Below are 14,323 nucleotides of genomic sequence, written 5' to 3'. Positions count from 1 at the left end.
AAATTTAAATAACCAGAGTTGTATGCAACAGTTTCTTATTTTAGAATGTTCTCGAAAACATCGAGAAAATAATTTAGCATAGCAAAAAAGTAATGGCCACTGAGATTTGATCTAGTTTTTCGTTGTTTTGATTTTTTTAAAAGTTTACTGTAGGATAGGTGTTTGTTTTTACAAATGACAGACAATAGATGGCGCTATTACATTTATCCAACATTGAGCCATTCAGTTGAGCTTTTTGGTTTATTAATTTTAGATTACTCTACGTTTCATAAGATGGCAATTTTGAATTATTTTGCGATAGAAAAAAGTCGAATTTATAAAAAGGAAAACTTTATCTAATTTAGCAAATGAAAATATTCTATTAAATTGTTTTCAATTAACTTGACACAAAGATTGAAAGAAAAGAATTGCTCGTTAAAAATTTAATAAACATTTGGCTTTCTGCCAAACATAATTATAACATGAAGCAATGATTCAACGTTATTAATCGTATTTTTGTAGGTATTGTATAATCGATATGTACGTAATATATTATATAGTAAGATGGTACATAGGGAAGTGGATTTAACGGAGGAGGGGACGCATAGACAAGGTAAATATACTCTTTCTGTGCATCCTTCGTTAATTAAAGGTAAGCAACGCATCTGCAATTGCAGATATCTATGGGTAGGGTTGCCATATCGCCAAACCTACTAGCCGGACAGATCAGCCAGTTTGGCCGGACATTTGGGTAGAAAGGTTGGACACCCTATATTATTTAGAATTTTGTCTCAGTATTAATAGGTACACTCTCGTTTGGGAAATGTAAAAAGCCTAACAAAAGCCGGAAAACCGTTTATTTTGACCGGACACGCAATCAAAAAGACTACCTATGTCCAGCTTTATCCGGACGCCTGGCAACGCTATCTATGGGCAGTGCTGTCGCTTCGCTATTTCGGATATTTAAGATATACACAGGTAAATATAAAAGAAAAAAAACTTGAGAGAGATAAAAGAAAAAAAACGAAGTTCCTTTCGATTAATTAGTGAAGGAACCAATGTTTATTCTATGAATAAAAAAACTTAAGTCTTCACAAGAAGTACATTTTATTTCTATGAATTTTCGTTATATATTGTCACGTCGTTGCCATGGTGAAGTAGCGCTCATTCGTCGTTATCATACTTACTATAGCAAAAAGTGTCGTGACAACTTTTCGTAAGAATTTTTTCCGTCTAGCTCCCTTTCACAACGCGCGATAAGGAACTTCGTTCCAACAAATATTATACTATATTAATATGTAACTAGTGTGTGCATCACAATGTAATTGAATCACCAAACTAAAAATAAACAATAAAAGTAGCCAAGAGATTCACAATTTATATACGCAGTTGTATTTCAGCTTAATTTAAAAGTAGCTGTCACTCTTGAGTCCATCTGCGCGGAATTAAAACCAAATTTACTATGTTTTCTTCCAAACTATGTTCTACATCTGTGCCAAATTTAAACGAGCCGTTGAGCCGTTCCGGAGATACGGACCTTATAACAAACATCTATCTATCTTAACATCTATATATATAAAAGAAAGTCGTGTTAGTTACACTATTTATAACTCAAGATCGGTCGAACTGATTTAGCTGAAAATTGATGGGCAGGTAGCTTAGAACTAGGAGACGGACATAGGAACTTTTTTATCTTGTGTGCACTTTTTTATTCCGCGCGGACGAAGTCGCGGGTAAAAGCTAGTTTATAATATTAGTAAGATTACAAAAATAAGTTCATAGAGTAATTTCGAATCATTTTTTGTATTCTAAATTTAAAAAAAAAAACAAAATTCGAAATTCAAATTTCTAAATTCCGTTTTAATTTTAACAATGCAGCCATTGGATCGTATCGTATATTTATGTACAACAATTTGTACAGAAACATATATTTATCTCTGTTCTGTTAAAATAAATTAAAGGGATGACATGATTTCGTCAGGTTAAGTCATGTAGGTGTAAAAATGTCATGTGTCTGTGATGCATACATCATGGGATATCTTCGAAAGTTAAGGTAGTTCCACACGATACTATGAAAACGAAAATAGATTCGCTGACACATTCCTTATTGGATCCACAGATAAACATATCCACGGATAATATGTACATATGTAAAAACACATTGGCACGTACCAATGTGTTTTTACATATGTACATTTATCTGAGGTACTTACTGTGAAGGAAAACATCGTGATGCTGCACATATCTGAGAAGAAATTCAATGATATGTGTGAAGTCAACCCGCACTGAGCCAGCATTGACTATGACCTAATCACCTTTTACTAGTATAGGCTCTGAGCCTCTCCATCAGGACATGCATGAGCTGGCATATCTATTTCAAAACCATCTGTCGCGAAAAGTTAAAAAAAAAACTTGAGAGGTGTGTTGGGACACCCGGATGGAACGAAGTACCTTTCTATTAATAATTGAAGGAACCAATGTTTATTCTATGAATAAAAAACTTAAGTCTTCACAAGAAGTACATTTTATTTCTATGAATTTTCGTTATATATTGTCACGTCGTTGCCATGGTGAAGTAGCGCTCATTCCTCTATAGCAAAAAGTGTCGTGACAACTTTTCGTAAGAATTTTTTCCGTCTAGCCCCCTTTCACAACGCGCGATAAGGAACTTCGTTCCAAAAACATAATAAGTAGCCTATGTATTCTTCCAGACTATATTCTACATCTGTGCCTAATTTCATCAAGATCTATTGAGCCGTTTTGGAGATACCTTCAAACAAACATTCGCATTTATAATATTAGTAAGATTCCATGTTGTTTCACCCTAACAATGAGTCCCTTTGGCAGGTGGTACAAGATTGGCATGTCACTCATATCCGTGACCGTCGCTCATCAATACATATAAATATTCTACGCTCTACAAACATATTTCATTGTGAAATATTTAAAATAATACCTACGAGAAAATTCAATAGTTAAAATAAAACCAAACATATTGTAATTAAGATGAAATTCATCGTTTTAAATGTAGTAATCAATTTTAAATGTCAAAAATTTACGCGGGATAACCTTGACCGTCATTTTGACAGCTTAAATTAGACCAGAGATTCCAAAACTTTTTTCTCGTAGGTAATTTTCGAAAGTTTCTTTTCAGTAAACTGCATGCCGGTTTATTTCTTCTTTAACGTCTCCATTTTCCCGCCATCTTACATATTGTTCTTAATAATGAATATATGATATAATTAAATACAAGTATTTATTTAAAATTGTGCAATAATAAATGCAAGGCGCGCGACGCAGCGACGTTTGAACCCGCGCGAGAATAGACTATGTCACTTGGCTTACTTCACGACAAGAGTTGCATGGAGTTGCTTATGTTGATGTTACTGCGACGTGAGATGATAAAGAAAAAATATATTATGGTTGCTGTGACTACGTGTGTTGTAGATTAATTTTTCTGCAAGATGTATTGTTATTTTTTTTTGTTAGTTTGAAAGTATTGGAACGAAGTTCCTTATCTCGCGTTGTGAAAGGGGACTAGACGGAAAAAATTCTTACGAAAAGTTGTCACGACACTTTTTGCTATAGTAAGTATGTTAACGACGAATGAGCGCTACTTCACCATGGCAACGACGTGACAACATATAACGAAAATTCATAGAAATAAAATGTACTTCTTGTGAAGACTAATTTTTTTATTCATAGAATAAACATTGGTTCCTTCACTAATTAATAGAAAGGAACTTCGTTCCATCCGGGTGTCCCTTGACACCTCTCAAGTTTTTTCCTTCAATTCTTCATTACCTCATGCACATAATACTGGATCACGTTAAAAGATTCCAATCAGATAATTTAACTATGTGAAAATAACTACTAAATCCCCAAAAGGCGTTGTGTACAATCACTCTTGTTGGACTAACCTTTATTTCAGAAAAGTCATCTAATCATGTGTGCTGTAATTTGTTATACAGTTCATTAAACAATTTTAGATTTAATTTTGATTATTAAGGCATTTGGCACCCACTTTATATTAAAACAGAAACATGAAAATCTCGACTATAGTGTTAGTGTTAGGTTTCATTTTCATTAATAAATAAATAAATAAAATAACATTTAATCCTTCCCACCATAACAACGCAATAAAAAACTAACATATTACAAAATAATTATAAATACATAAAACAGAATAAAATTAAAATTACACTAGAATAAAGAAACATTTATAATTAACGTTGCAATGCTGACCGGATAGGGTCCTCCCTCAGCTTTGTATGCTGGGTGCTCCTCTCTGGAACACTCAGCGCTGATCTTCCGCGAAAACCCTCACGACTATCCGCACGCCAGTTGCAGCGGTGGATAACCAAACATAAATATTTATATATTAAGATAAATAAAAATTTCAATATTACAAAAGATAAAATAAGATAAGAACTAATAAATAATATAAGAACTATGGTATAAAAAGAAGTTAAAGTTATGTATAATTAACGGGTCCTAAGTTCAATATGCAAGGTATTTAAAACAATATTAAAGAAAAGAAAAAAAAAAAAAACTTATTCACTATCATTACTTCAATGTAACTTAAAACAAATAGAAATTCTGGAACAATATTAGTCTCCCTTTTACATATGTTACATTATGAGAATATTTAATCAGCCAAAAATTTATTTAAACCAATTGCTCCATACATTCCTTGTTCCGAATAGTAAATGTTGAGCGAATAAAACGCATTTAGTTTGTGACCGTCTGCAAACAAAACAACGTCCGCGCGCAATGTAAAAAAAAAGTTAAAAAAAAACTTTAATAATTGCAAAGCTTCGAAAATTAGTGGCCAGTGTTATTATTCAAAAGTGCTAAGTGTGTTAAAAAATAGATTGTTTTTGACAAGTGCATTACGTTAATTAAAAAAAAAGCTAGTGTTGTCACTGGTAAACAAGATTATTATTGTTTTCAATATTAATAGCGTCGTATTACGCAGATCAAATAGGACTGTTAATAAATCAGTCAATACGTGAATTTAAAACTTCTAGAACATTTATATTAAATTTTTTAACATATCTATTTCCCTCCATTTTTCTTTAACTTTAAATATTTACGTAGGGATGATACGAAACAATTTACATGCTACTTTAAATAATAATTCATTTCTTTAATAGCATACTACTATAAAATTTCAAACATAATATTAGTACACGTAAAACAATAGTATTCCATATTTAATTCTACTTCCGTAAATTAATGAAAATGTTTATATTCCTTGAAATACCATCTTATTTCAACATCTATTCGTAATGACGTAAGACATCTGACATCCCAACAATAGACAATGACATGATTAAATATTTATTATTTTAATTGTATTTTTTAATAATCTAACAAATCTTGTTCAAACATTCCAACGCCAAGACTCTAATCGCACGTTTATTATCATTTCACTTTATTTATCTAGTGTTTTAATGCATTTTTATTTTATCTTGGCTGAATTACGCGCTCTTTAAGTTGTGAAAGCCAGTGCTTTGTTTTGTTTTAAGTCCAAAAGATGGCGTTCATTTGTGAGTATCTAAAAAGTATTTAATCTAACTTAAATTTTATAATTTGCTCTTTGGTTAGAAGAAAAGTTTTATGATAATAATTTATCTTACTAATATTATAAGAGTGGATGGATGGATGGTTGTTTGTTTGAAGATATCTCCAGAACGACTCAACGGATCTTGATGAAATTTAGCACAGATGTAGAACATAGCCTGGAAGAACATATAGGTTTTTTAAAATTCCGTGTGGACAATTTCGCGGTTATTAATTAGATAAAAAATATTAAGTGACATGTATCAAGAACATTGTTATTTACTGCAATTGAGTGCAACTTTTTAATCAGGACTTTGCGTGTTATTTCAACTTTAAACTATGTTTAGTTCTTAAAATATATTCTATCCCCAATATTGTTAGGTTACTAAAAAATTTGACCTATTTACCAAGATACAGTTGGCACGCTATTAAATAAGTAATTATATTTTTTTTTAAGTCATTTCGTAACAACACAAATTAAATATAGTTTTGTATCTATATTTAAGTATTATTTCAGAGTTGTTTTTTTAAACTCTTACTGTATTACTCCAAAAAATACAGACACTGTTTAATTAAACACAGGTTTTGACATTTTGACCGCTGCTTATTGAGGTTATGAACGTCAACGTCAAAGCTGCTTTGTTTATTGTAGTTGTCAAGTCCTTTGTTATTTGTCAAATCGCATTTCAGAAGTCAACGCATAACGCATAATCATTTTTTAATAATCATGATTTCTAGTAAAATGCGAATGTTTAGATGGAAGTTTGTATGAACGTATCTCAGGAACGACTCAACGGATCTTGATGAAATTTAGCATAGATGTAGAACATAGTCGGGAAGAATACATAGAGTATTACTTATTATGTTTTTTTTTTAATTCCGTGCAGAGGAATTCGCGGGCAAAATCTAGTTTGTTATAATATTAGGATAAGGTTGGCTGTTGGCTTTGCTAGTAGACCTTTATTTAATCCTTCTTAATCCTAATTGAAGGCTTGCCAAGTTTAAAATTGTTTGTTAATACCATTGTCGTAGAAAATTAAATACATTCTAAAAAAAAGTGGACCTCACATCAATTAAATATGTACCCACATCTGTAACCCGACTGGCGTAGGTTAGTTTATTGGCAAGCATTACAGATTTACCCTTTCGTATAAACTTTCCAACATCATGCACTTTTCTCTACGTAGTCGGCACAGTATGTTACTCTTCAATACATCTCTATCTACCGTCATATCTGCATTCTTTCCTTATGCATATAATCTTTTATACAATCCTTTCATAACCAGGAAATGATTAATCGATTTGATCGACCTATAAATAACTGGCACATTATAAATACTTGCTCCCGATACTCCGGCGAATGCTTTGGCTGGCAACACCGCGCTAAATGTCAGCTTACGAAAGCACCGCCAAAAACTTACCACTGATCGTACATTTGATTGGGTGTTGTATTTCGTTTTTTAATTTAAAATCTTAGGCAAATTATTTAAATCTATCCATATTTATAGAATTTGATTTATAGATTCAAGTAACGTACACATAACGAAAAATCAATTTTTGTCTGACTGTGCTGGGTAATCACCGGAACTGCTGGACTGGTTTTGATGGGACTTGACGGGAAGATAGCTAATGCACACGGGCATATTAGATACACTTTTTTTTTAATTCCGTACTGACGAAGTCACGGGCGACCGTTAGTTCATAATATGTTTGTACACTTTCTTACAAGACTGTACTCTTATAAATATTTAAGATATAATTGTTTATTACCATAAATAAAAAATACCAAATTCAAACGATTTTTATTAAGTGACAACACTAGCTACAATCTTTTTAAAGTAAAAAAATTCAAAAGCTCTTAAACCATACAGCCAGATTTATTATATTGTTAAACACTGTAAAAAAAAAACTGTGGGATGAGTGGTGTCCGTTCGGATATTGACACCGACTCAAGCGAAGAGGACGTAGATTCCGGTATCGCGGAGGAAATGCAAGCTGAGCCGAGAAAGGAGGTTGACTGCATGGAGTTACAAGACTTCTTTAGTTATTGGTGAGTCGGTGTGAATACTAGATCCCAGTAAATGAACTTAATTTCAGAGACCTACATCATGCATGAGAGTATTAGTTATCATCAAATCGTGCAGTAATTTTTTTTGATAGTTTAGAATTTTGACTGCACTTAAACACATTGTTATCTATGTGTCTTTATAAGAAAAGAAAGAAAGATGACAAACAATGTCGAAATTTTTTTTATTTTTTATTTATTACAAAAAAATTGTTAAATACTTTATGACATTCTTTCTCCTGACATCCTTTCCTGAAAAAAAGAAAAAAAAAGGTAAGTGAAAATCATAAAATGAAATATGTACATATTAATATTTTTATGTTTTTTTTGTTTTCGTTGATATAAAAGTTAGTTAACATCTCACCTTTTCTGGCAACACTTGGTCAAGTTGTTAATCATGCGGCATATAGAAGCCCGAATCAGGGACAATATTGAGCTCGCCTTCACCGTCTTCAGAAGTAACTTGTGCGCTGTGTGTTCTGAAGTGGCCACTACCATCTACCACGTTAACACCACCGTCACCACTGTCGTCTACTACGTTAACGCCACCGTCACCACTGTCGTCTACTACGCTTACACCACCGTCACCACTGTCGTCTACTACATGTACTCCGCCATATCCACTATTATCTGCAACACTTACTCCCCCATAACCACTGTTGTCGACAGTAGTCACTCCACCATAGTCACCACCATCTACGTGTATTCCACCACGGTTGCTATCAGTAACCTGAAAAAAAATTATCATTTTGCAAAATTGGTAGTTTTTTGAAAAATGTAAATGGCAACGCCTCAAAAGGACGCAAGAAACGCAATAATTTTGTGTATGTTATTTCTAATGTATATGTATGTTGTCACAAAAACAAAATAAATACAAAGAAAATAGTTATATTACGTTTGATGGCACGTCAAGTTGTACAGTTTAACACTGGATCCAGTTTATATTATATTATACGTTTAGTGAGAATTAAAAATGACATTGTACAATGATGACAGAACCCACCTGCACACCACTGTCACCATCGCTAACAGTCACGGAGTCAGACATCTTACAACACTCTTGTAGTTCTCACTGACTTAGTACAAACTAAACACTATCTACACATAACCACGTAATCATATTGAAAATCTTTATCTGTCTCACCGATTAGGAATCGATAACAAAAAACACATAAACTTAGGACTTATACATTTTATAAAATAAAATATATACGTGCAGTTCAATTTTTAGCCTACTTCAAAAAGAAGGAGGTTATCAATTCGACTGTATTTTTTTATGTGTGTTACCGCGAAACTCCGCCCCTGGTGGTCCGATTTTGATAAAAAATATTTTAATCGAAAGAAAGTGCTTGCAGATGGGTCCCATTTTTTTTTAAATAACTAGAAGACTAGTAGATTTTGAATTTAGCTTCAAAATTTGTTGCGAAAATTAGGGACAATTTTGTTTTCAGCGCTTATTATAATTTGAAACTCACGAAATCAGCAGAATGTTACAATTTTTTATAAGAAAAAAATTCAGTCGAATTGATAACCTCCTTCTTTTTGAAGTCGGCTAAAAAGAGAGTAGTCGTACAGCGGGAACACCTAGGTTAACATCCAATCCCGTCGACACTAGAAGAATTGCAGATGCATTTAAGATAAAGACCATAAGTAGTACTGGTTTGGAAATACCGCCTAGGACATACTGATAAAATATATACAGTCTGAACTGGATCGCAAGGACGAAATAAGTGTTTCATTTTAGTTATTCCAACACAGAAAAAGAATAAATCCATACACTTCGTTGTCGCATTATACATGTATAGAATGTTATCAATTCTTTAATTTATCAGCGAAATTACTTGTAAACAGATAAATCAGTTCAAGCGAAGGATTAGCGATAAAAATGTAACCCATTTGTTTTAATAATTTAATTATATTATGAAATTGTTTTAACAAAAATTAAATTTGTTATGTTTACTAAGGACGTCGGTAGCTCAGGGGTTAAGCACTTGACTTGCAATCTGCAGGTTCTGCAATATGTTTTTCGATTTTCTATTTACATATGTACATTTATCTGAGGTACAGTGAAGGAAAACATCAGTGATGCTGCACATATCTGAAAAGAAATTTAATGATATGTGTAAAGTCAACCACTTCGCCAGCGTGGTTGATTATGACCTAGTGACAGTGGGCAAATAAAAAAAATTGCACTCCCTCCGATGGAAAGATTTCTTCGAATATAATATTGATTTCTATAGATAGATATGGTCACACTAACGCGTTGGAAAAACAACAAACATTGCAAATAGAATCGTCTCGCTCCCTTAAATATTAATGTGAAGATACAGGTTTTGATACAACCGGTTTATGTGTACGGTTTATTTTTTATATTACAAGGTGGCAAACGAGCAAGCGGCCACAGGAATTCGCCGAAATGGCGAAGCGACCGCTGCTCATAGACATTCGCAATTGCGAATGCGTTGCCTACCCTCAATCGAAGGAGGAGACACACAAAAAGAGAATATTTAACCTTCCAATACATCTCCTCCTCCAGCAAATCCACCTCCCCTTCCCATCCTTTCCTTAAAAGAAAAGGGTGGGAAGGGTAAGAGGACTTAAATTAGGCCGGGACGGTATCGGTTTTTAAACTTTATTATAGACTAGTTGTCGCCTACGACTCCGTTCATGCGGAATTAAAAAAAAAATAGTAGCGTATGTGTTCTTCCAGATTATGTTCTACATCTGTGACAAATTTCATCAAGATCCGTTGATCCGTTCCGGAGATACATTCAAACAAACATCCATCTAAACATTTGCATTTATAATATTAGTAAGATATTTAAAAGTATTGTCAAAAAGTAAGTTCGAATCTTAGTTCGTATATTTTCGCCCAATTAATAGCAAAAAACATAATCTATTTATATTTTTATTATTAGCAAATAAATACTGGAAATTATGATTCATCTAAATCTAAAGGTTGACGAACAGTCGAGATATTAAAAAAAACTAATATTATTCATCCCTTCGTCTCACTAAACAATTTGAGACCAAAATCCCTGATTAAATCATATTGTTATCTCTCTTTTGTCAAAGATAATGACAGGGATGTCGAGATGTTTTATACAATGTTTTTGGTCTCAGAAACCAACGGTGAGTCACTCAGCGCTAGTTCGAAACGAACCAAGCGCGAAACGTAACCGCCACACCGCAAATAAGTTTTCTATTTACAAATCAGTAATATGAAACTCTCAACACAGTCTTTCGAACGCCGAATGACGCGCGGACGTTTGCCCGCGTTTAAAAAAAAGTTTGACAGTTTTTTGGGCGCGAAATTTAAAAAAGATGGCGTCTTAGCGCGCATTCGTATAATGGTGATTGTGTTTACAAAACAATATCACGTGATAATAAAGTTTTTTTAATTGTGTTTATTTTAAATTATCAAGTAAGTTTAGCTATAGAAATAATAATTTTGTAATAATTCTTTCATATGAATTAAATTAATTGAATGACTAATTTTATATTCAATTAAATATTGTTGCCATAAATTATTATAAAAATTATTTACAATTATAATAAGAAGATATCGTATTTAATTAACAATACTTGTTATAAGAAAATCCATGTAACTTGGTATTTGTGATGTTTTGTTGGTTATTTAGACAGTTAGATGAGGCGAATGATTTATAATTTACGTTTTTTATTTACCTAATTAGTGTACTAACTAAATATTTAATTGAATAAACCGTTTATTTGAAAAATAAATCAATTAATCGTTACGTATAATTTATTAAATAGAACTTCTAATATATAAAATTCGCGTGTCACAGTTTTCGTTCCCGTACTCCTCCGAAACGGCTTGACCGATTCTCATGAAATTTTGTGAGCATATTCAGTAGGTCTGAGAATCGGCTAACATCTATTTTTCATTTTTTTTTAACTGCGCGCGGACGGATTCGCGGGCGACAGCTAGTTATAAAATAAAATGTAGACAAAACTACAATAATTTAATATTTCCACATAACCTTTGCAAAACAAATTCGAATTCATTTTAAAAAGAAATAACCTCAATATATTTTTTATTCATCGTTGATTTTATAATTAATTTGAATACAAAATTAATGTAATCGTGGGCATCAAAACTGGAATTAAAAAATCGGTCAAATGCTAATTTTATGGCAGGTTCCGTACGTAATATAATTTTGAATAAAAAAATAAATAAATGCAAAGTTTGTATATTTCGTTGCAAGCTAACTTCAGCGGCCAAGATGTAGAACATAGCCTAGAGCAGGGATCCCCAAACTATTTTGGACAAGTGACCCCCTTTTCCAAAATGAACCGTTACCACAGACCCCCAAGGCCAAATTACCTACTTTTAAGATCAACCCCCTTATTCATAATGGTCGGCTAACTTAAAACAGCTGCTACAGATTGTTATTTTTCATTCTGCCTTGGGTCAATAGAAGACAGAGTGAGAATTAGCAATGCTTTAAGTTATCACACTATTATTAATAGGGGTCGATTTTTAGACCACGTCGACCCCCAAAATCAGTACCACTTTGGGGATCCCTGGTCTGGAGGAACACATTGGCTGTTTATTGAGTATTTTTGATGCAGCACGGACGGAGTCGCGTGCAAATGTTAGTTATGAAATAAGTACAGCTAAAGTTACCTTTATTATTATGTGAGAAATAGTATTTTACCAGAAATATTTATGAATTTACGAGTATTAACTAACATGCAGTATGGCTTTGGTGAAAACTTTTCGGCTTTACTTTAAATAAACCGTTTTTATTCTTGTGTACGCACAAATGCTAATTGTATGATAATAAATCAATTTTCCTTTCAAGAATTCACGCTCTCACACGATTTAATTTCTCGATCTTATGCACGAAATGATTCAAATCTTCACGAATCTTTCCAGTGTTCGAATTTCACGATATGTTTTATTTTGTACCAGTATTTAACCAGTAGAAAAAACATGGCTAAAGACAGACAACAGGACAGGATGTTCTTTGCCCTACATCGTATTAGCACAGTTACAACTGTTCCATACATCTCCAGGACCGGCGTTAGTTTAGGGCTTTGTAAGACCGCCCAGGGCGTTGCATTTAAAGGGGCGCCACAGGTTTGCGAATGTCTCTCCTTGTAAGATTTTGTAGTCTCACATAACGCTGTTAAAACCTCAAAGGTATGATAAAAAGAGGATTCCGTAGAAATTTCGAGAAATCCAGTAGAGTTAAAACTGTTAAGGTACATCTCTATAAACCGTCATATTTGAATTCACTCGCATCTTCTTTTTTTTTTGAAACGGAACCCTAATAACATTGAAATTATGATAGAATCCTAATTTAAAAAAATAATGTTCATTAACCGGTTACGAATGAGGTCCTATTAGAAAGTTTCTGGTCACCTTTTAATTTTATATATTGTGTCATCTGTATTTCTCCTCACCCTATTGTTATTAGTTGGGTTATAATACTAGACGTCCCCACTGGGGGGCTCGGAGCCTACCCTAAGTTAGGGCTGACTAGCTCATAGTCAACGCTGCCCCAGTGCGGGTTGGTTGAATTTGTTGCATCACGATGTTTTCCTTTACTATAAGAACGTCAGATAAATATACATATTTAAATCGAAAATCATATTGGGACATGTCGGGATTCGAACCCAGGATCTACAGATTGCAAGTCAAGTGTTTAACACCTGAGCCACCGACACTATGACATGCTGAGCAGTAATAATTCAAAGACAATAATTGGTACATCTATATATATAAAAGAAAGTGGTGTTAGTTATACTATTTATAACTCAAGATCGGCTGAATCGATTTAGCTGAAAATTGGTGGGCAGGTAGCTTAGAACTAGGAAACGGACATAGGATAATTTTGACCCCGTTTTCTATTTTTTATTCCGCGCGGACGGAGTCGCGGGTAAAAGCTAGTAACTAATAAACGTGTTCTTTGCAATAAATGCATGTTCTGTATTGAATATGTAATTACACATAATATATGTTAATATTACTAATAAATGTAAAGAACTTTCGTTTAATACATACATTATCGTACACGCCCAAGAAAATGTAGTTTATTTGCACAATAATTCAATCCAACTGTATTAATTAAACAGTCAAACTGGATTGTTAAATTGCATACACGGCGGCCGTTAACATATTTTTTCATTTATTTATTGTGAAAATTTTTAGAATAACCATGTGTTTCTGACACTAAAATGTCTTTATAAAACACTAGCTTTTAACCGCGACTCCGTCCGCGCAGAATAAAAAAAAATGCACACAAGATAAAAAAGTTCCTATGTCCGTCTCCTAGTTCTAAGCTACCTCCCCATCAATTTTCAGCTCAATCAGTTCGACCTATCTTGAATTATAAATAGTGTAACTAACACGACTTTCTTTTATATATATAGACTAGCTGTCGACTCAGTCCGCGCGCAGTTAAAAAAAAAAAATGAAAAAAAAATGTGAGCCCTCATGGGACACCTGGCAGATGTGAAACATCGTGTGTGTACAAGTAATATGCATAAAAGATAATATTATTAAAATAATATATATATATATATATATATATATATATATATATATATATATATATGTATACCTCAGTATAGTGTGGCGACCCGTCGCCACGGCAAGCGTCGCCACGCCAAAAATTCGATTTACAAGTGAGCCTATAGATGTTTCACATCAAAATAGATGTTGGCCGTTTCTCAGACCTACTG

General features: G+C 33.1%; 2 protein-coding genes across 6 annotated transcripts in view; one reads left to right on the top strand and one right to left on the bottom strand.

Annotated features, from left to right (window-relative positions):
• Nucleotides 1-7,524: 7,524 nt before the first annotated feature.
• The window catches only part of LOC106710505 (trichohyalin), a 36,106-nt gene continuing 29,307 nt past the window's right edge, over nucleotides 7,525-14,323 (top strand). For 2 of the 4 annotated variants that reach the window (XM_045685130.1, XM_045685131.1), the window contains exon 1: nucleotides 7,527-7,594. The gene's annotated coding sequence lies outside the window, so the exon portion shown is untranslated. Of the gene's footprint in view, nucleotides 7,595-14,323 lie in introns of all 4 variants that reach the window. The other 2 variants (XM_045685132.1, XM_045685129.1) reach the window with 2 other exon arrangements.
• Nucleotides 7,776-8,712, bottom strand: LOC106710518 (putative surface-exposed virulence protein BigA). 2 transcript variants are annotated; one of them, XM_045685133.1, is made up of 4 exons: nucleotides 8,613-8,712; nucleotides 8,145-8,339; nucleotides 7,974-8,111; nucleotides 7,776-7,861 (listed from the first exon to the last, which is right to left on the bottom strand). In XM_045685133.1, the coding sequence occupies exons 1-3, from the start codon at nucleotides 8,655-8,657 to the stop codon at nucleotides 8,001-8,003; spliced, it is 351 nt and encodes a 116-aa protein (XP_045541089.1). In that variant the 5' UTR covers nucleotides 8,658-8,712; the 3' UTR covers nucleotides 7,776-7,861; nucleotides 7,974-8,000. The 2 variants fall into 2 exon arrangements, with proteins under 2 accessions (XP_045541089.1, XP_014358080.2); XM_014502594.2 differs by having other exon boundaries at nucleotides 7,974-8,339.

The sequence above is a fragment of the Papilio machaon genome, chromosome 28, assembly GCF_912999745.1.
Source record: "Papilio machaon chromosome 28, ilPapMach1.1, whole genome shotgun sequence".
Taxonomy (NCBI): domain Eukaryota; kingdom Metazoa; phylum Arthropoda; class Insecta; order Lepidoptera; family Papilionidae; genus Papilio; species Papilio machaon.
Note: the sequence above shows the minus strand (reverse complement) of the source record. Positions and strands in the feature narration are given on the sequence as shown.